Here is a 22,686-nt window from a genome sequence, read left to right as displayed (position 1 = left end):
GTCGACAGTAACTTATCATTACCTTATCTTTGTGTATGGTGATGTCGACAGTAACTTATCATTACCTAATCTTTGTGTATGGTGATGTCGACAGTAACTTATCATTACCTTATCTTTGTGTATGGTGATGTCGACAGTAACTTATCATTACCTTATCTTTGTGTATGGTGATGTCGACAGTAACTTATCATTACCTTATCCTTGTGTATGGTGATGTCGACAGTAACTTATCATTACCTTATCCTTGTGTATGGTGATGTCGACAGTAGCTTATCATTACCTTATCTTTGTGTATGGTGATGTCGACAGTAACTTATCATTACCTTATCTTTGTGTATGGTGATGTCGACAGTAACTTATCATTACCTTATCTTTGTGTATGGTGATGTCGACAGTAACTTATCATTACCTTATCTTTGTGTATAGTGATGTCGACAGTAACTTATCATTACCTAGATTTTGTGCACAGGAATGTCGACAGTAACTTATCATTACCTTATCTTTGTGTATGGTGATGTCGACAGTAACTTATCATTACCTTATCTTTGTGTATGGTGATGTCGACAGTAACTTATCATTACCTTATCTTTGTGTATGGTGATGTCGACAGTAACTTATCATTACCTTATCTTTGTGTATAGTGATGTCGACAGTAACTTATCATTACCTAGATTTTGTGCACAGGAATGTCGACAGTAACTTATCATTACCTTATCTTTGTGTATGGTGATGTCGACAGTAACTTATCATCACCTAGATTTTGTGCACAGGAATGTCGACAGTAACTTATCATTACCTTATCGTCGCGCATGAGTTTGTCGATCACTCCATTGTTACATGTCGATTGCCAAATTGAAACAATATGTTAACGCAGAAATCTGTACGTAAAAGAACTTAGTGTGACATTAACAAACAACAAACAAATGGTATACAATTAAGAGTTGTATTACAAAATTCATTAGGTTTACAAATCAAACAATTTACTGGACAGCAATTACAATGGCAGTACACAATAGATTGGTAGTACAATAGTCAGTGGCAGTAAATAATATGATGACAGTGATCAGTATCAAATACAAAACTACAGTTATGTTAGCAAAGGTCAGTGATTATAACATGTTCACCAGCGGCGACAGCGGTCAAGCTTCCAAAAAAGTCCTGACGGGGAATCGGGGATGATGAGTGCTCTTCACACGAACGCTGGTCTTGATGTAACGAGATGTGCGTGAGATCCGAGAGCCACCTTTTTGTCCCCTTTTATAAGTCTAACTAGCTATTTCCACACAGTGCTATCACAACATGGAATATTCCACAAGTTTCAATAACACTCTATCTCAGTCCATAATGTAAATATAGTAACTTCCTCAAAACTGCTTACATTCAACAGTACAAAATTATTGACAAGTAATCACTGTCCAAATACAATGCAATGAGGATTTACTGAATCTCAATAGAAACAATGTAATTCTGTTACAATCATTGTTTAAGAATAAAATAAACTACCATATATCTGTGTGCATGATAAACTGAATATGATTACCTGATCCTTTTGCATGGTGATGTCAAAATTAACGTATGATCACCTTACCTTAGTACATGGGGATGTGGACATTAACGTATGATCATATACTACTACTACCACAACAACAACAACAACAACAACAACAACAACAACAACTACAACAACTACTACTACTACTACTACTACTACTACTACTACTACTACTACTACTACTACTACTGACCAATGAAAATCCGGGGTAGAATAGGTCTTCAGCAACCGATGCTTGTCGTAAAAGGCGACAATGCTTGTCGTAAGAGGCGACTAACGGGATCGGGTGGTCAGGCTCGCTGACTTGGTTGATGCACGTCATCGTATCCGAATTGCGTGGATTGATGCTCATGATGTCAATCACTGGATTGTCTGGCCCAGACTCAATTATTTACAGACCGCCGTCGTATAGCTGAAATATTGCTGAGTGCGGCGTTAAACAACAAACAAACTACTACCATTTCTGTATATAGTGTCAAGTTTTCACGTCAGTGTGGTTTTACGCATCATCGTGCACAATACGATAACGGACAGCCAGTATTCGCTATATTCAGAAGGTTTCTGGTCATATTCAAATATATCCCTAAACGAAAATAACGTGCGAAAAAGAAATTCAAGGTTTACGTTTATCCGCTACATTTCAAGGAGTGAAAATTCGACATATTTTCCTTTGTTAACACAAATAATGCTGGTGTCACTTGCATCTTTTCTCCCGAGGAATTCTAAAGGTAAATCTTACAAGATTTATTCAGCGTCATGGATACGGAACACGGACAACAATGTAATAAGGCCTGGCGTCTGTATGGAAAGCAGTTTCACATTTCTTACCAAGACAATGATATCCTTCTTTCCTTTCATCACCGTGAAGATCCGGGTTAGAACTAGTATTCACAAACCCATTCTTGTCGTAAGAGGAAACAAACAAGATCGGGTGGTCAGGCTCCCTGACATGACTGATGCATGCGATCGTATCCCAGTTTACGACAAGACGGGTAAAATTTGCTGAAAGGTGAACAGGCTGGTTTTCGTAGAACTCTACAGGAGTATGTTTGATTTGAAATAATTATCTAACTTTTTTTAATAATAATCTGGAGGTATAATAATGACAGTAAAATCATAATTAAAATGATATCACTAACTAACTGATGAAGTCCTCTTCAATGAAGAAAGCGTCGTTTTCAAATCGCTGTTGCCGTCATGGTAGAATGGAGATAAACCTACTGTGTTTTGAAATTTGATGTAGTCCAACTGTATCAACCACCTTAGTAAAAACAAACTTTTAATATACAGACATTCAAAAAGGCAGTTGTACATGATATTGATTACATTGTTGAACAATTACCATTAGCTGTTAGTGAATCACTTGTCAAGACAGGTTTTCATTTTACTACTGGAAAAAGAACCAAGATAATTAACCAGCAACCACAATAGTTCGACAAGAGCTGCCACGGTGCTAAAAAAACAAAACAACATAAAGCGTTAAACCTTTTTAGAAAGACAAATAGTACTGAATATTACACAGAATATATATCTTTGAAGAATCATTGTGCAAACAGAAGAAAAAGGACTTAAAAGAAAAGATTATGGAGGAGGATATTTCTAAAGCAGCACAAGACAAAGATTGTAAAATATTCTAGAAACTAATTAAGAAACTATGTGGATCTTACCAACAATTAAGGAAAGAAATATCAAGAGAAGAATGGCTGTCCTATTTTAAGAAACTTTTAAATCCAGAGATAGAATCAGATGCTGCGTTTAACGAATATGTAAAGAATTACATTCTAGATCATAATTTTGCTAATTGTGAGAAATGTGCACAGTGTGATGACTTTATAGGAGTTGTAATAACTAAAGAAGAAATTAAACATGCATTGAAAAAATTGAAAACTTGGGAATCTCCAGGAACTGATGGTCTGCCACCTGAAATATTTAAAGAATCTTGTGATATCATAATGCCTTATTTATTAATACTTTTTCATGAAGTATTAAAGAAGGGATATTTTCCACAGGCTTGAAATAATTGGCTTATTACCACTCTCTTTAAGCAAGGAAGTAGAACTGACCCAAGTAATTATAGAGGTATCATCCTCCGAAATATTATGGGGAAAAGCTTTGCATCAGTAATTAATACAAGACTTACACTTTAGTTTGAACTTCAAAATTGAATATCCGAATCACAGTTTGATTTTAGAGAGGGACATTCCACTATTGATAATATGTTTGTTCTCCATTCACTCGCACATAAATGTTTAAGGAAAAAAGGAGGTAAATTTTACTATTTGTTCATTGATTTTAAGAAAGCTTTTGCTATGGTTGATAGGACAACATTACTGCATTTAGGTTTGACACAGTGCATCCATGGAAATGTACTTAATGTACTTAAATGTATGTATAGCAACGTTTAAGCTGAAAGCTAAGTTCTTCACATGTTACTGATTTATTTGACACCTCATGCGGTGTTATAGAAGGATGATTGCTTTCACCGCTACTGTTTTTGATGTACATAGGCGAACTAGTAAATGTTATGAAGAGTGATCACACTCGTGGTATCTTCATTGATTGTGATATTGATGAAATATTGTTGCTCTTATTTGCAGATGATGTGTCCATACTTGCTGATTTTATTATAAATCTGCAAAACAAAATAACTAGTTTAGAAGATACTGCTATAAATGGGGACTAACAGTAAACATTCATAAGAGTAAAATTATGGTATTTAAAAATGGAGGGCCTCTATCACAACATGAAAAATGGTTTATTAATGGTGAACAGTTTGAAGTGGTGTCATACTACAAATATCTTGGTATTCTAATTTCATGTAGAAATATGTTTACCCAAGCATGTGTTACTTTAGCTAAACGGGCAAACAAGGCTCTAGTGCCAATTAAAAGAATGATGGTAAAATATCCAGACGTAAACGTTGATACATACTTTAAAATATTTGATTGTAAAATTTACCCATTTTGCTATATGGGGCGGAAATATGGTGTACAGAAGTAAGAAAAAGCATTGAAATTATACATACTAAATTTTGTAAATATACTTTGAAAATAGGATACAAATATTCAAATGCAGCTGTATTAGGTGAACTTGGAAGAACGAGAATGTATGAACATGGTGTTGTGAGAATAATTAACTACTGGATTAAACTATTAAGAATGCCTCTAGGTAAATATCCACAACATTGCTATTTCATGCTGTGTAAATATGATTAATTAGGTTATACAAATTGGGTTTCATTTGTAAGATATACATTGTTTAGTTATGGTTTTGGTTATGTATGGTTGATGCAAGATGTCGGAGACTGTGATGTTTATATTTATACATTTAAGGAAAGAACAAGAGATTTGTTTATGCAAGAATGGTCAGATTGTATATCTTATTCACCAAGGCTAGATTTATATCGCACTTACAAATCCTTACTACTACCTGAAAAATATCTATCATCGATTAAGACTGTAAATTTAAGAAGATATTTAACAAAATTTAGATGTTGTTCAAATGATTTTAAAATACATAAATATAGAATGTCTCGTGACCATGACTTAGCTGACAGTCTATGCACTTTCTGTAAAGAAGACTTAGATGATGAATACCATGCACTATTTATATGTATGTCTAGCTTATATTAACTTAAGGATAAGATATTTGCCCTCGTATTATTATCAATATCCTACCCTGCACAAGCTTGTATTGTTACTCACAATAAATAACGACAACATTCTATTTCAGCTAGCTCTTTATTTAGATAAAATGTTTAAACAAAGAAATTCCAAAGCCAATATTAACTGAAGCGCTCTGTCACAATATGTCAAATATTATCCAACCATCTGTACTATTGGCCTCATGGCCAGACTATACGAAATAAATTTTGTTCTGTTCTGTTGAATTAAGTAAGAACAACATTCGGCATATTCGTAACTTAGTCGTAGGTGATTCTTACAATTCGTGCATGATCCGTACATGAATTTTGTAAGTCGTACATAATTCTTAACCCATTCCTGGCATTCTTCATATTTTTCAACCCGATTATCCACGAAAGTTTGCATTATTAGCCGAATCATCACGCATTTCGAAAGTTCCCGACTGGGGCGATTCGGAATATTCGTGGTCGTAGTGAAAGGGGGCATTACGACAAGCATAGTCGTCTGTTACAACAAGCATGAGTTGCTGTGGACCTTTTCTACCCCGGATCTTCAGGAATTTCAAATAATGCAGTTTACATTGCCCATTGAAGATGTATGAAGTCCAGGGTTACATATTGCTTCATTGTTCATCTTATGCTACTATTCCACACAGACCACAAATCCCACGAATTGATAAATTTTAGGATTCGTAGTTGAATCGTAATCAGCTCGTGAAATTCTTAACTGATTAGCATATATTCGTAGTTAGTTCTTGCAATTCTTGAGCTATCGGGAATTCGTGGCAAAAGTTTTGAGCTGTTCAAAGTTTTGGCCACGAACTCCCGATTAAAAAATATCGTAGTTAATTCGTAACAAATTCGTAATGCATTCTTAGGCATCATAACTGAATCGTAATCGATTCGTAGGCATTCGTAGGTATTCTTAACTCATTTGGGGATTCGTGAATTCGTGGCTTTCCGACGAATCGGCTACGAATCTGTCACGAATCCAGCGAATACACGCCGAAGCAGGTACGAAGCTCACGATTCAATCACGAATCAGCTACGATTGCCGGCAAATTGGGTATATAAGGAAATTTACATTGATTTCAGGTCATTGGCTGCTTCTAGCTATCAGCAGCTGGTGTTGATACTCAAGTTCGAGGGCCAATAATACAGCTGCTCTACGTTGGACATCCATTTTTGAGCTGATGCCCGAGCATGGGTGTGGGCCTTTTCATAGCTATCTTGAGGGAAAACCCCAAACATTGTCAAGAATAGTCACGAATTCATTTTTATTCGTACCTGATTCGCACATGCATTCGGCGTATTCTAAACTGATTCGTAACTGATTCCTAACTTTCGTGCAGTATTCGTAATAGCTTCTTGTAAATCGTAGTGAATTCTTGACAATATTCATGCGAATCCAGCCGAATCCTACGAATATTCGTAACTATATCGTACCTGTATCGTAACTAGATCGTAGAGCGTCACGAATTGAACCAGATTATTTGGTAAATTCCACGAATCCTAAAATTTACAAATCGTGGCGATTCGTGGGATTCGTGCTCTGTGTTGAATAGTAGTATTACTGGGATTTCACAACACGGGGCTTCCCCATTATTACACCACGCCTGGTAACACATTGTCGCCTGTCGCTTGTGAGTTCTATTTAGCGTGACGTCACCCCCTGACGCTCGGCTTTCTTGCCTCAGGTCAATCAAACTTGACCAATCATTACTACCTCATGAATCAAATCCAGTTCTTGGGGTTACACATCCTTGCTGTCTAATGATGTTTCCCATCCATGTCAATCCAAATGTGGCCATACTTTGTCGGTTTGATGGTCAAATCGGCCGTTACGATAACCGATATATCCCTTCCCGGCCTGTAGTTGTGACTCACCATGTACCCACTCTCTGTAATGACAGACACATAGGGTTCTTTGTTTGCAGGGAACGGGTGAGGTGAGGTGAAATTGGGTTTAACGTCGCGTCCAAGATTATTGCACTTATATAGCGACGTGCATGCACGTGTGTGTGTGTGTGGCTGCTTGTACTAGTCCGGACTGATGCCGATTTATAGTGCTAGCTCACTGAGATACCATGCCGCAGTTTAACATGAATACCCCACTCAGACACAGTATACTGACTCCGAGCCGACCAGTCCTTGTTTTAGCCCCTTAATGCCGAGCGCCAGACAGGGTTACAACAAGTACCATCTTTTAACGTCTTTTGGTATGACGCGGCCGGGGATCGAACCCCGGACCTTCCGCTCTCCGGGCGGACGCTCTACCACTAGACCACGGAGGCGGTCTGCAGGGAACGGCAGATAGTCGCGAGATCCGATGGCTACAAACCCATCATGTAGTAGTTTTCCAATGTGGATCTTTACATCACCATGAACATCGATTTCTCACTTGAAGCCTTTGACACCTACTTTCCTGTTAACGCCCCCCTCCAAGTGATTTGACTACGATCTTGTCCTCGCCCACTCTTGCAAAGATATTTTCACCTGTAGCATTTGCGACATGTGTCGTGTAACTTATGCCCATGATCTCACTGTGGTGATCCAACACAAAAATAGGAAATCAAGTGCTGACAAGTACTGTACGGCGTGTGAGAGACGCTTCAATGTTTATGTTTTATACATGCGTGGGTTGTCTCCCCTGAAGATTTATCCTGGTACATTCAACTGTTTACCGAGAAAAGGTTGTCATGGGTGGATACTCTTATAGTCCTGGAAAACAGTGCAGGTCAGGATAGGGTTTAAACCTTCGTGTTCGTCTAAACCAAGTACGGAATCAGCGGGTTCCATAAAACAGACGAGCGTGTTTTGTGGACATATACTCTACTTTGACGAGTAATGGCGGAACGCAATAATCCATGACTGTACATACTAAGCCGTCATTCGTGACCAACTCGTGTTCTTCCGGGACAACCCGAATAGCGACTCGTGATACTCTCGTGGCCGTTTTTGCGACTGGGTTCCGTCTAAGCGCAAACAGGCACAGTCGTGACGTAACACACAGTAGCGGGGGTACTTTGTAGACACAATATATGGATAACAACTTCTTCGTGACCCTCTTTGCACTGAATCCATCTGCTAATTTCTCCATTCAGTCATTAAGCATGTTAAAACAAGTATCTAGAAGAAAGAAATATTCTAAACTCAATATTAGTAGCACAAAAACGTTAAAAACCGACTTGTGTTCAGGAGACAAACGAAAATTGATGTTGTCATCGCGTGACCTGACGCCACAGCGGACAGCTTACTTACAGACGATCACTGTTTCTGAATAGTGTACTACTACTACTACTACTGCAACTACTACTGCTGCTACTACTACTACAACAACAACAACAACTGCTACTGCTACTGCAACTACAACTGTTGCTACTACTTCTACTACTACTACAACAATAACTACTACTACTGCTACTACAACTACTACTACTACAACAACAGCTACAATTACTACTACTGCAACTACTACTGCTGCTACTACTACTACTACAACTACTACCACTACTACTGCTGCTACTGGTACTACTACTACTACTGCTACTGCTACTACTACTACTACAACTACTACTACTACTGCTACTACTACTACTGGTACTACTACAACTACTGCAACTGTTACTGCTGCTGCTACTACTACTACTACTTCTACTACAACTACTACTACTACTTCTACAACAACTACTGCTACTGCAACTACAACTGTTGCTACTACTTCTACTACTACTACTACAACAATTACTACTACTACTGCTACTACTACTACTACCGCTGCTACTACTACAACTACTACTACTACTACTACAAATACTACTACTACAACTACTACTATTACTATTACAACTACATCTACTACCACTGATAGCCGTCATATTTGTTTGTTTGTTGTTTAAGGCCGCACTAAGCAATATTCCAGCTATATGCCGGCGGTCTGTAAATAATCGAATCTGGAACAGACAATCCAGTGATTAACATCATGAGCATCGATCCACGCAATTGGGATCGATGACATGCATCAACCAACCTGACCTCCCGTGTCACCTTTTACGACAAGCATAGTTGCCTTTTACAGCAAGCATGGGTTGCTGAAGACCTGTTCTACCCCGGATCTTCGCGGGTCGCCGTGATACAGCTCGAATATTGCTGAGTGGGGCGTTAAACAACAAACAAACAAACAAACAAACTTCAACTCGTCTATAAAGTCAATTTGTCCCGTCAGCGAGGTTTTACGCAACATCGATAAAGGACAGCCAGGTTTCTTGTCATATTCAAATATATCCCTAAACGAAAATAACGTACGAAAACAAAATCAAGGTTCATGTTTATCCGCTACATTTCAAAGGTTAAGAAATCGACATGTTTTCCTTTGTCGGCACAAATGTCATCGCCGGATGTGACCAGATGTCAACCAATCTATCTAACTGAAAGAATGAACATCAAAACACCTGGACACTGAAGGCACACAGAAAGGCATGCGTGTTGACATTTAAATTCACTCTGAAAGTCTCTCCAAAGACGGACTTTGTCAGTTTTACTGTGTGTTTGTATCATGTGTATATGGATATTGTAATAATAAATAATGAAAATAAACTGTGAGGTATATAAAGGTATACAAGGCTATGTAATAACACATCTATTTTGGTGAACCCTGAATTATTAACGCTTTGCTTTGGAGACGGTCCCCTCTTAATCTGGATTTAGCTAGACACCAGCATGACTGAATTCGCACGAATTCCCTGTTGGGGATTAATAAGTTGTTAATAAAAAAACAGTTGCTCACCGTACATGCAATGGTTTCAAGTATGCAGGACCATGAACTGAATATTTGAATTTATGTACACCAAAACTGTGCCAAAATATATTGCCTCAGCATGTAAACTAGTCAATGTGCATGGTACTTGGTAATTGTTTTATGATGCCACTAAGGTATGGATTATTGTTAAGAAAACACCGCACCACAACAGCACACCACAGCACAAATAACAACAACGACAATAATAATAATAGGTGGTGACTTCGGAACCCATTTCTATTAGAAGAGGAATTTTTCAGGGCGATTCGTTTAGCCCTTTGCTTTTCTGTTTGTTATTAAATCCTTTTAGCTTTTTGCTTAGCAAAGAGGAAGGTTATCATCCTGGACCTCCTCAGCACAGATCCCCAACACCCCTTACTCACCTCCTTTACATTGATGACCTTGAACTTATTGCCAATGGAGGATCTACACTTAAAAACAGATTCTGCTTGTCGAGTCGTTTTCTAATGATATCGGCATTGTCCTTTGGACTCGACAAATGCACCATTCTTCATTTGAAACGTGGCAAGGTAGAAAAGGGAGGATCAGTCGGTTTACATGGAGGAGGAGTTATTGACCAAATTCACGGTATTGACACCCCACACGAAGAATCATGGCAGACAATAGATCCCACCACTCTCGCTCTTCCCTCAATCGCTTTACCAAATAAGATGGGAGGGCGTGGTTTGATTAATGTGGAGGCTGTTCATGATAGAATTGTTTTGTGCACTTTTGCACACATTTATTTGTCTGATGATCCTCTTGTGAAGCATGTCAAGACTCATGATGAAAACAAGGCATTCCACAGTTTTTGTAAACGAGCCAAGGATGTGGGACATAATCTCAATGTCGGTGTTGCTTTTGTTGATGGTTCTGTGCTGCTGGACAGAAATGAGTGTCAACCAAGCGAAGTGCCATATCAAATCGGCCCAGACTCAGTTTTTCAAGGAGAGGCTATCTGGAAGACCACTGCATCGAGTTATGTGCAGTGTGAGAGGATCAGCAACCCTGCAGAGTCCTTCGCTTGGATGAGGTCGGCTGGCCTGGAAAGTGAAACAGAAGGCTTTCTGTTTGCCAGGACCAGTCACTTCCCACTCGAAACCCTCAATGTGTGATTTTGCATCAAAATGTAAACATGAAATGTAGATTATGTAATGAATTTGATGAGACTATCCAACACATTGTCAGTGGATGCCCAGCTTTGGCACAAACACAGTATCTTAAGCGACATGATGGAGTGGCTCGATCATTTTATTACCGTATTCACCATGCTTGAGGTTTTGACACAGATGTCCATCCATAGTACGACCCAGAATATGTAGAGGGCGTCATGGAAAATGATAAATACAAAATTCTTTGGAATAGGCCCGTTTTACAGCATCAGACGTATCAAGGCCAACAAACCTGATCTTGTCCTGTTTGATAAATCCAATGAAATCATTTATGTCATTGAATTTTCTGTCCCTTTTGACACCAATGTGATTGACAAGATTCAGGAAAAACATGGCAAATATGCGGACCTCGCTTTCGAAATGTCACGCTTGCATCCCAAGTACCAAGTTGTCCGACTCCCCATTGTTCCCGGCGCCTTAGGTTTGATACCTCTTAATCTGTTGACTGACATTGGGAGAGTACCCGGGTTTGCTACCAGGAATACAGCCCTTCTGACAATCTGGGTAATGCAGAAGGCTGCAGTGTTGGGGAGTCTTCACATTCTCCAAAAAGTTCTGGGTGGGTTTGACTAAGCAGCACTTCATGGGAGGTGTCCCATTCGCTGGCTGGGCTGCGTGTAGAGGGGGCAAGGGCCCTGAGCTGATGATGAGCCTAACCAGCCTGACTGTGCCAGGATCACACAAACCCTCTTTGCTGCATTTTTTATTTTGATCTGTAAATAATAATAATAATAATAATAATAATAATAATAATAATAATAATAATAATAATAAAGTTATTTATATTGCGCTATGTCCACACCACAGGGGCATACTCAAAGTGCCGCACCATTATGACCCGGGTCAATGGATCAGTGTTCACCCAACCATCATTCTCAACCGGGTATCCATTCACTGCTAGGCGAACAGAGGCACATTTCGAACAATGTCACTTGCCCAAGGAAACACCACGTGTGTTTCATATGCTTCAGTGTGGGGCAGGACCAACGCCCAAATTACTCTGAGGAGCTAAGCTAAGCAAGGACTCCTGGCGACCAACGTTGCTTAACTTCGCCTGATTTGTGACCTGAGTATACTTGCGTGTAGACAGTCAAAAAAGAGACACAGGTAGTTTTCACCAACCGCTGATAACAAGACTCTTTGACCAGATAACAACATGATAACAGCTTGATAACTACATGTTTAAATGATCACAAGTACATACACAGAGTGAGCTGTGCTAGGTAAGTGTAAATTTATGTACATGTCGTGTGGGATGGGTCCCTTCAGATGAAAACAGGAAATCCTATCGGATTTGTACTCAACTCTATTATCTGCCCTCCGTTAGTGTGTGTACAACTATCATAATTTGTCCTCCATAGAAGCTGAAGCATCACTTGATCTCTGACCTATTTAATACTAGCCGATTTGGTTGGCTATCAGATAATAGTTTACATGACATACGGATTCAGTTAACGTTCTTAGAGGACATTACCCTGCTTCAGGTATGGTAAAAGTCAAATTATTCCCAGTAATGTGAAGTGACGTCAGAACCCACACAGGAATACAGAGCTAGACATAGTGAAGGTGTTTATTGTGTAGTGTCAAGCTTGCGTTGCAGCCTTGTGTGTCTATAGAAGGACCCACTCGGTGGGAACCTCTGTCTAGACATATTGGTAACGTTCAGAAATAACTGAACAAACTTATTGGGACCTTTTAGTCATGGGAATGTTAAGCGATAGTTGAATGACCTTAATGGGAACGTTAAGCGATAGTTGAATGACCTTACTGGGAACGTTAAGCGATAGTTGAATGACCTTACTGGGAACGTTAAGCGATAGTTGAATGACCTTACTGGGAACGTTAAGCGATAGTTGAATGACCTTAATGGGAACGTTAAGCGATAGTTGAATGACCTTAATGGGAACGTTAAGCGATAGTTGAATGACCTTAATGGGAACGTTAAGCGATAGATAACTGACCTTAATGGGAACGTTAAGCGATAGTTGAACGACCTTATTGATAACGTTATGCAATAGTTGATGGAACCTATTGAAAACGCTAAGCAATAGTTGAAGAGACTTATCGATGTATATAGCTAATAAAACATAGAACGTATTTAAAAACAACTTTTACTTTAAGATCAAGGCGAATCTAAGAAAACGAAATGCCAACATTAGGACTGACTCTCTCGTTGATGTTGTTGGCCATTCCAAGTTCACAAGGTGAAGGTCGAGTGTGCATGAAAACAGGTGCTTGCACATGCGCGACGTTAGATGGGACAATAGACCTCAGCTCTCTAGACAGTCAAGGCGATAAACCTAGGTAAGACTGGAACTTTGTTTTTATGTAAAAGAAATCCGAAATCTGAGTGGTTTAAAAATATGTTTGAAAATATTTGAAACCGGATTTTGTTTCTGCGCTATATACAAGTGCGGATACAGCTTTTTTTTTAAAGCGGATGGAGGGTTTAAAATATCTCAGCATAATTAGTGATCACCCCCACCCCCAGAAATTCCAGTCATGTTTGGCAAGAGTAGAAACTGGACTTCTATAGTATAACTTCCCTTGCCTTGAAAAGATGGTATTTTATATGAGTAATATTTGCTTAATTGATAGTCTCTGCATTCTGTGATATTATGACACGTCATGTATTGCTTGATGAGGTCATTGCGTTCCATAGTAGCACCATGTGTGTCTCGGGGGGGCAGGTGGGACAGTCGTCAAAGGCGCCGCAATTCACTGTGCAGAGTTGCGTCCCTTAGGCGTGCCAGAAACCTAATAAAAAGTATGATCGCATGTACAAATGCAAGTTCGCCCTGGTTGTGTTTCTGGGTTTGCGGCAACCGTGCATGTGGGGTGAGTAAAACCTTTAACGGTTAAAATACATTGTTAATGAGCGCGTGATGTCACGTATTAATGATGTTTGGATGTTGATGATGCTGGCGATGTCAACGTTTACTTCAGGTTCTTCAACATTTCGGCGACTGACGACACCTTCTACTACACCTGGAATCCATGTTCAGACTTCAATCTGCTCAACACCAGTTTCGTCTGTTCAAGTGTGGCGGTGGGAAAAAAAACAAGAAAAAGGGGGGCGGTGGGAAGGAAAACAACTAAATAAGTGGGGCGGGGCAAAAAACAACAAATAAGTTGGGCGGTGGAAAAAAACCAAACAAGATAAGTGGTGCGGTGGGAAAAACACACAAAATAAGTGGGGCGGTGGGAAAAACACAAAATAAGTGGGGCGGTGGGAAAATCACACATAATAAGTGGGGCGGTGGGAAAAACACACAAAATAATTGGGGCGGTGGGAAAAAACAACAAGATAAGTGGGGCGGTGGGAAAAAACACACAAAATAAGTGGGGCGGTGAGAAAAACACACAAAATAAGTGGGGCGGTGGGAAAAACACAAAATAAGTGGGGCGGTGGGAAAAACACACATAATAAGTGGGGCGGTGGGAAAAACACACAAAATAATTGGGGCGGTGGGAAAAAACTACAAGATAATTGGGGCGGTGGGAAAAAACACACAAAATAAGTGGGGCGGTGAGAAAAACACACAAAATAATTGGGGCGGTGAGAAAAACACATAAAATAAGTTGGGCGGGGAAAAACAACAACAAGGTAAGTGGGGCGGTGGGAAAAAACAACAAAATAAATAGGGCGGCGGGGAAAACACAAAATAATTGGGGCGGTGGGAAAAAACAACAAGATAAGTGGGGCGGTGGGAAAAAACACAAAATAAGTGGGGCGGTGAGAAAAACACACAAAATAAGTGGGGCGGTGGGAAAAACACAAAATAAGTGGGGCGGTGGGAAAAACACACATAATAAGTGGGGCGGTGGGAAAAACACACAAAATAATTGGGGCGGTGGGAAAAAACAACAAGATAAGTGGGGCGGTGGGAAAAAACACACAAAATAAGTGGGGCGGTGAGAAAAACACACAAAATAAGTGGGGCGGTGAGAAAAACACATAAAATAAGTGGGGCGGGGAAAAACAACAACAAGATAAGTGGGGCGGTGGGAAAAAACAACAAAATAAATAGGGCGTCGGGGAAAAACCACAAGATAAGTGGGGCGGTGAGAAAAACCACACAAAATAAGTGGGGCGTTGGGAAAAACACACAAAATAAGTGGGGCGGTTGGGAAAAACAACAAAATAAGTGGGGCGGTGGGAACAAAAAAACAAAATAAGTGGGGCGGGGAAAAAACCCACAAAATAAGTGGGGCGGTGGGGAAAAAGCAACAAAATAAGTAGGACGGTGGGGAAAAAATAAGTGGGGCGGGTGAAAAAAACAACAAAATAAGTGGGGCGGTGGGACATCTGTAGAAACTGATAGATGTTAAAAACATGCAAGTACTGTTTTTCTAAACCGGGGACAGGAATAGCCTACAGTAGTCGCAGCGCGGAGTTACGTCCCTAAGCGTGTCAGGATCTGGGCTCACTCTGAATATGATCATTTATTGGTGAGCACCATACATGTCTTCGTGGGTTTCACGAAAGTAGTGAAGACCTGTTTCACTTTGGGCTACCCGCTCCATGCTGAAATGCAGTGATGTAACTGAAATAGTGTTTAAAGCGGCGTTATACCCATTCAGTCACTCATTCCTTACAAACCGTGTATTCAAGAAACGCCTATGCCTATCACGTGGTTACAATGTGTACAATGTGTAACCTTAGCTTATTTTGCGTCCTCGTTCCTGACGTCATGTAACGTTGCTCATGCAATCAGCCGCTTGTTTACCTGATCTCGGCTTATTGACAAGGCACCATGACATAGCTGGTGAATGGCTGAAAGCGGCGTTAACCCTCTGCATGCCGAGTTAGTTTCCTGACACTTCTTAAAAGCGTTTAAAAGTAAACGTTATGCGAGAATTCCTGTCGCACGGCACCGAGTCTACCTCTAGCTATAAAATTACCCAGAGATGTCACACATTTAATTTTATTTCTGAGGGAGCAAAATAAATTGAAGGTACCAGATTCGTTTGAAAAACAGACATGCGTAAAAAGACACTAGTCTTACACCAATAAAAGTACCGTGCTAGAACGTTTTAATTTGACAGTTTTACGTAACTGTGAGCGAAACAATGATATATCAAATGGATTTGAATGCGTAAGCCTTGCGTTGCACATGCGACATAAAAAAAATAACTTTTGAAGACGAAACCCGGTTTTGCGCGATGAGACGAAAGACGACAGAGAGATATGCACAGACACACTGACAATGGGTCCTAACTCCGCTATGAGTGAGCGAATTTGATTTTACGCCGCTTTTATCAATATTCCAGCAACATCATGGCGGAGGACACCAGAAATGGGCTTCACAGATTGTACCCATGTCGGGAATCAAACCCGGGTCTTCGGCGTGACGAGCGAACGCTTTAACCACTAGGCTACCCGACCGCTCCAACTCCGCGATGTTTATAGAACTAGTTCATTGTACCTCAGAACACTTGGTGAGAATTAAATGCGGATCAAGATATTGATTTGACGTGATTTGATTTGTTCACGTTTTACAAACAAAAAACCCATTAAAGGTATTTAAGGTCTGTATATTACAGAGCGTGCTATTGTGTTTCAGATTTGTCAGGGGTACTACGCTGATCCAAAAGGTCCGCGTTTCTTCAGTCTGGGGTCACAAGCCGGGGTTCAGTTTGAGTACGACGACACAGATACCCTCACCATGCAGTATGTCCACGCATACTTGAACGCAACCAGGTCTGTTTCCTTACTGAAGTGGGTGAGTATGGTTTTACGCCGCTTTTAGCAATATTCCAGCAATATCGCGGCACCAGAAATGGGCTTCACAAATTATATCCATGTGGGGAATCGAACCCGGGCCTTCGGCGTGAAGAGCGAACGCTTTAACCACTAGGTTACCCCAGCGTCCCTTTTCCTTACTTGCACGCAACCAGGTCTGTTTCCTTACTTGCACGCAACCAGGTCTGTTTCCTTACTTGCACGCAACCAGGTACGTTTCTTTACTTGCACGCAACCAGGTACGTTTCCTTACATGCACGCAACCAGGTCTGTTTCCTTACATGCACGCAACCAGGTATGTTTCCTTACTTGAACGCAACCAGGTCTGTTTCCTTACTTGCACGCAACCAGGTCTGTTTCCTTACTTGCACGCAACCAGGTCTGTTTCCTTACTTGCACGCAACCAGGTATGTTTCCTTACTTGAACGCAACCAGGTCTGTTTCCTTACTTGCACGCAACTAGGTCTGTTTCCTTACTTGCACGCAACCAGGTACGTTTCCTTACTTGCACGCAACTAGGTCTGTTTCCTTACTTGCAAATCTCAGTTCTATATTCCGGGCTCTCGATCCCACTTAAAAACAGGCCAAACGATGCGTAATACAGTGAAAACAAGTTAGTCGAAACCCCGCCAATCCGGACACCCCCGTCTTCCGGGCATTAACAGCTGGTAACGTGTGCACTTTAATAAAGGGGTATAGCTCCGACCCCTGATTCGTTAAGTTGTTATCTTAACGACTTCACCAGGAACGCAATGGTCCGGTTAAACGAGGCTTCAGTTTACCGGACGCCAAACTGAAAGTCATTGGGGTGGTCTAGTAGTTAAAGCGTTGTGCCGACCCCTGGGTTCGATTCCCAAAATGAAAAGTATGAAGCCGGTTATGGGTGCGTCCTGCAGGATTATCGCCGGAGTGTATCTATGGCGGTATTACATCACGTGTGCCTCCTCCTTCTTCCCAGGCTGACGGTGATCCGGCTCGTGTGTGACCAGACTGTGGAGGGAGACCTGATTGTGCACGGACAACAACCGCCATCACTGCTGGTTTACGTGAGTGTGTATTATAAGCTGGGCCCTGTCTCTAATATCACAATATAGCGCCAGGTTGACGACGCGCAGAGGGAGCCGAGAACCAGCTTAGTATGTATTATATCTTCAGTGTATAAATCCGCAGTAGAATGGGTCTTCAGCAACCCATTCTTTCCGTAAAAGGCGACTAAGCCTGTCGTTAGAGGCGACTAACGGGATCGGGTGGTCAGGCTGCTGACTTGGTTGATGCACGCCATCGATCCCAATTGCGCGGATCGATCTTCAAGATGTAAATCACTGGAATCTCTAGTAGAGACACGATTATTTACAGACCGCCGTCATATAGCTGGAATAGTGTTAAGTTTGGCGTCAGTATAACAATGTTAATCTTGCAGAACAAATTAAATGTGTACTGAATACTTAGATGAGTTTTATTGCTTTAAGCAACTCAAACCCAAATATAGACCCTGGTATGCCAGTCAACGTGGCAATGTACAGTGCCATGTAAAATCGCGGACAATTAACATAAATTAATGATGTCACACACACAAAAAAAAGACAAAAAAAAGAAAGAAAAAAGTGTGGCGTTAAACAAAAAAAACAAACAAAAACCAAACAAACAATTGTATTATGTCAAGTTGAAATATTTCACGTTTTGAACATTCTGTACTGACCATGACGTTTCTCCTTATTCGTACAGGACTTCGAACTGAGAAGCAAGTACGCCTGCGTTGTTCCTTTCCCAACAACATCCCCACCGCTTACCGTCTCGAAGGAGACACGTGGTCCTCCCACAACAACACCATCCCCGCAAGTCAGAGACCTCAACACCATCGTCGTTCTTCTGGCCTGCATATTGTAAGAGTTGTGTCTGTCTATTGAATCATTGGATCACGATTTACACGAAGAGTTGTCGTAATTTCACACATGGTGACCGCCTCTGTGGTCTAGTCTTAGAGCGTTTGCCAGGAGAGGGGAATTTCGGGTTTCGATCCCCGGCCGCGTCACACCTAAAGACGTTAAAAGATGGTACTTGTTGTTTCCCTGTCTGGCGCTCGGCATTAAAGGCTTGGTCGGCTTGGAGACAGTATACTGTGTCTGATTGGGGTATTCATGTTAAACTGCGACATGGTATCTCAGTGGGCGAGCACTATAAATCGGCATCAGTCCGGACTAGTACCAGCCGCCACACACACACATTCACACACACACGTGCATGCACGTCGCTTTTCAAGTGCAATAATCTCGAACGCGACGTTAAACACCTTTTCACCTCACCCTATACAATAAAGAATGGAGACATTGTTCCAACAGGCTGAATGCGGCAAAAATTGTCGTGGTCATAACAGTGAAATCATCATGTCAGAACGGCCATGTAGCCATAGTTAAACCAGCCAAATTGTCGCGGCCAAAGAAGTAATAAGTAAGGTATAATTGCTGCGACATGTTTTGCATTATTTGTTTGATTGTTTGTTTATTTCTTGTTTGGTTAACGCTGCACTCAGCAAAATTCCAGTCTTTTGACGGCGGTCTGTAAATAATCGAGTCTGGACCAGACAATCCAGTGATTGACATGAGCATCGATCTACACAATTGGGATACGATGACATGCATCAACCAAATCAGCGGGGTTGACCACCCGATCCCGTTAGTCGCCTCTTACAACAAGCATGGGTTGCTGAAGACCTATTCTACACCGGATCTTCACGGGTCACACATTGTAACCATTTGGTGAATCGTGCTTCGGCGTGACGAGAGAACGCTTTGACCACTGGGGTCCCCATGGAGATCATACATGTGCAGTGGATGGGCGACTGGTTGCAATAACTATCTATAACTAAAATGACGTAAGACATGGCATTTCTGCATATTTGATAAGTGTTTTGATTGAAAAGGGTTTTCTGTTTCCTGTAGTGAGTGAGTGGGTATAACGCTGCTTTCAACAGTATTCCAGTTATATCACGGCGTGTCAGGTTGATGTGGGAGGAAAGCCCGAATGGATACAGATCTCAGACGTTTACCACTTCGGTGAAATCCACGCGCACGGATAGAAATCTGGAAACATAATCTGAGCAAACCAGTTTCCTGTAAAATGCGGAAATAAAATATCTAAAACCTTCGCCTGTGTTTCAGCCTGGGCGTTTGTCTGGTGGCGTTTCTACTGGTGACGCTCATATGTGTTCTCCTGTGCAAGCTCCCCAACACAGCAGGCGTCCATCATGACCCTCCTGCCAGCGACCGTCACCAAGTAAAGTATTGATACAGAAGCTCATTTGTTTGTTGTTTTAACATGTGACCAGGTATGGAACATCGAATAATTTGATTTTTTCAAGTTATGTAGTGAATGCTTTGTTTGAAACCACCCAGGAGAGACCAAGTCTGATGTTAAGTAATGTATACTGTATATGTTTGTCAAAAGTCAATTTTATATTAGTGTAAACACCAACATTATACAACGAAACACTCAAAACAAAAATTGTTCAGGAATCAGCGCACCCACAAGCAAGTTTTTATGACAATCTAAGCTTGTTAAGTTTGTTTTGTTATTTATGTTTCCAATATATTTCACGAATTAACCAAGGAGTTAAATACAATATCAAGCTATTAGCATTGAGATGATGAAATTATTTTTTATCTATCTAGATCCATAATTATTTTCAAAATTTAAAAGTGACACTAATTTTCGTTCGCAAAGAGAGATTATTTCGGAATTGTCAAGTAATGTTGTCTCATGGAACACGCCACAAGTTAACGTGAACATACATATAATGTAGTCATTTTCTATCCTTTTAAATTAAGTAGAGCTAATAAACTGATTTGTCTGATTTCATTTAAATCTGACTGAGGAGCGAAATACTTTGTAATGTGTCAAATCTATTCCAGAACGTAGTTCAATGATGTTTGGCTTGTCGGACAGAATTGCTGAGGATCATTTACTAGTATTTGTCCGTTGACCCTAAACGTGACAACGATTTTATTGTTTGAATGGTCTCAAGTATATCTATATATTTTTTAAACATAAAACGGGAAGATGTAGACTTAAATATTAAAAACACCAAAATATTTTAAAACCGGTTTATTGAATGAAAAGATTATTGTGTTGAAAAGTGTATTTTATAGTGATCAGTAAATTTCATTCAATAAACTTTTTTTTCTGCGAACATATATTGGAAAGTGAATTTTTGACAATTTGCAAACTATGCTACATTTTGACGAGAACCAGAACGAGCATGGGAACCCATTTTTTATTTGATTTGTCGATACGAAAATCTGTGCTTAACTTTTACTGTAAACATTTCAGTAAATTGTTAATTTAATTGAATACATCTATATGCCGTTAATCAATGTTTTTAAAGAATACAATTGTTCAACAGACAGGTTTAAGTTTTTTTTTACATATGTAGATTGATATAATTTTATAAAATGCAAAAATAAAGACTAAAGCATTGACACAAATGCGATCCAGAAAATATAACAGCCGAACTCTGCGCTTTATGAACACTGTAACATTGAGCAAGGTGTCCCGGGCGAATACAAAGGGAAACCACTCTCAACTAGAGTTTGAACGAAGATTAGCTCCCCCTGAGCTATCAAGAAGGTCACGGTCATTACTGTAGCCTGCCGTAACCTTCCGTTTTGATCCTTCCCAAATTATCGAAAAGGTACGTTGTTTCACACTTCTTCAGCATGGACTCGGATAGAAATATATTGTAAGCTATCGACTCCACAGTTATGTGGATCGCTGTCGCGATTAACCCTCTTGGTGCCACGGGACCATGTATGGTCCCTCACTTTTCACACCCGCATAGTGCCAGGGGACCATATATGGTCCCGAGAAAATGCCCTTTTTAAACTGTGAATTTTGGTATCAAACACTGAGTGCGCAAAGTGAAAACTATAACCATCACCCCAATCATCTTAGCTTTAACATCGTGTAACTCATACTTTATACAATGCTACGGATTGCGAAATATGGCGAGATTAGTACAGTGGCTACCGCCCTTCTCGGCCTTTTTCTGCCATGTTTGAACACCAAACGAATGACGGCGAATTTTGATTATGCACCCATGTCACACACACGTAAATATTTTTAGACAAAATCCTTGTTGATAAGAAAAAATATGACCTGAGTGGTCAGAAAGACATATTTTTCCCAACTGTATACTTATTCACGTAAATACAATTCTGTTCACTCCTTTACGAACAAGTTTATTTACGTTTTGTATATTTTTATCGACTATCGGTAATGGCGGAATGGTCGGTACACATGAGAAAACGACAGTGTATATTTCGATTACATTTATGACGTTCATTGAACGAATTTATAACCATCATCACCCTAATCATCTAAACGTCAATATCGTGTAATTCATATTTTATGCAGTGCTACGGATTGCGAAATATGGCGAGATTAGTAATGTGGTTACCGCGCTTCTCGATCTTTTTCTGCCATGTTGAACTTCATGCGAATGAAGGCAATTTTTTATTATGCACCCATGTCACATACACGTAACTATTATTATATCAGACAGCCAATTTGAAATAGAAATCTGATCGGACTGGTCAGAAAGATTTACTAGTCCCCAGTGTACAGTTATTGGCGTAAAGAGTACTAACGTTTAGTCGGCCACGGAAGTTTTTTTGTTCAAGTATTGCATATGTTTATCTACTGTGTGTCATGGCGATTTAGCATCAGGGTTTCCCCTGACGCAGAATTCTTGCGTATATGACTCTCAATTAAGGAAAAATA

General features: G+C 40.3%; 1 protein-coding gene across 1 annotated transcript; it reads left to right on the top strand.

Moving 5' to 3' along the window:
* The first annotated feature begins 12,349 nt into the window (after positions 1-12,349).
* On the top strand, positions 12,350-21,678 carry LOC124120018. Its single transcript, XM_046482743.2, has 7 exons — positions 12,350-12,388; positions 13,287-13,469; positions 14,112-14,214; positions 16,733-16,869; positions 17,870-17,957; positions 18,637-18,794; positions 20,070-21,678. Exons 2-7 carry the CDS (start codon positions 13,312-13,314, stop codon positions 20,194-20,196), a joined length of 771 nt encoding a protein of 256 aa, XP_046338699.1. The 5' UTR covers positions 12,350-12,388; positions 13,287-13,311; the 3' UTR covers positions 20,197-21,678.
* Positions 21,679-22,686: the final 1,008 nt, after the last annotated feature.

This window comes from Haliotis rufescens, unplaced genomic scaffold, assembly GCF_023055435.1.
Source record: "Haliotis rufescens isolate VD_foot unplaced genomic scaffold, xgHalRufe1.0.p SCAF_91, whole genome shotgun sequence".
Classification (NCBI taxonomy): domain Eukaryota; kingdom Metazoa; phylum Mollusca; class Gastropoda; order Lepetellida; family Haliotidae; genus Haliotis; species Haliotis rufescens.
The sequence above is the reverse complement of the archived record's forward strand: the minus strand, read 5'-3'. Positions and strand labels throughout refer to the sequence as shown.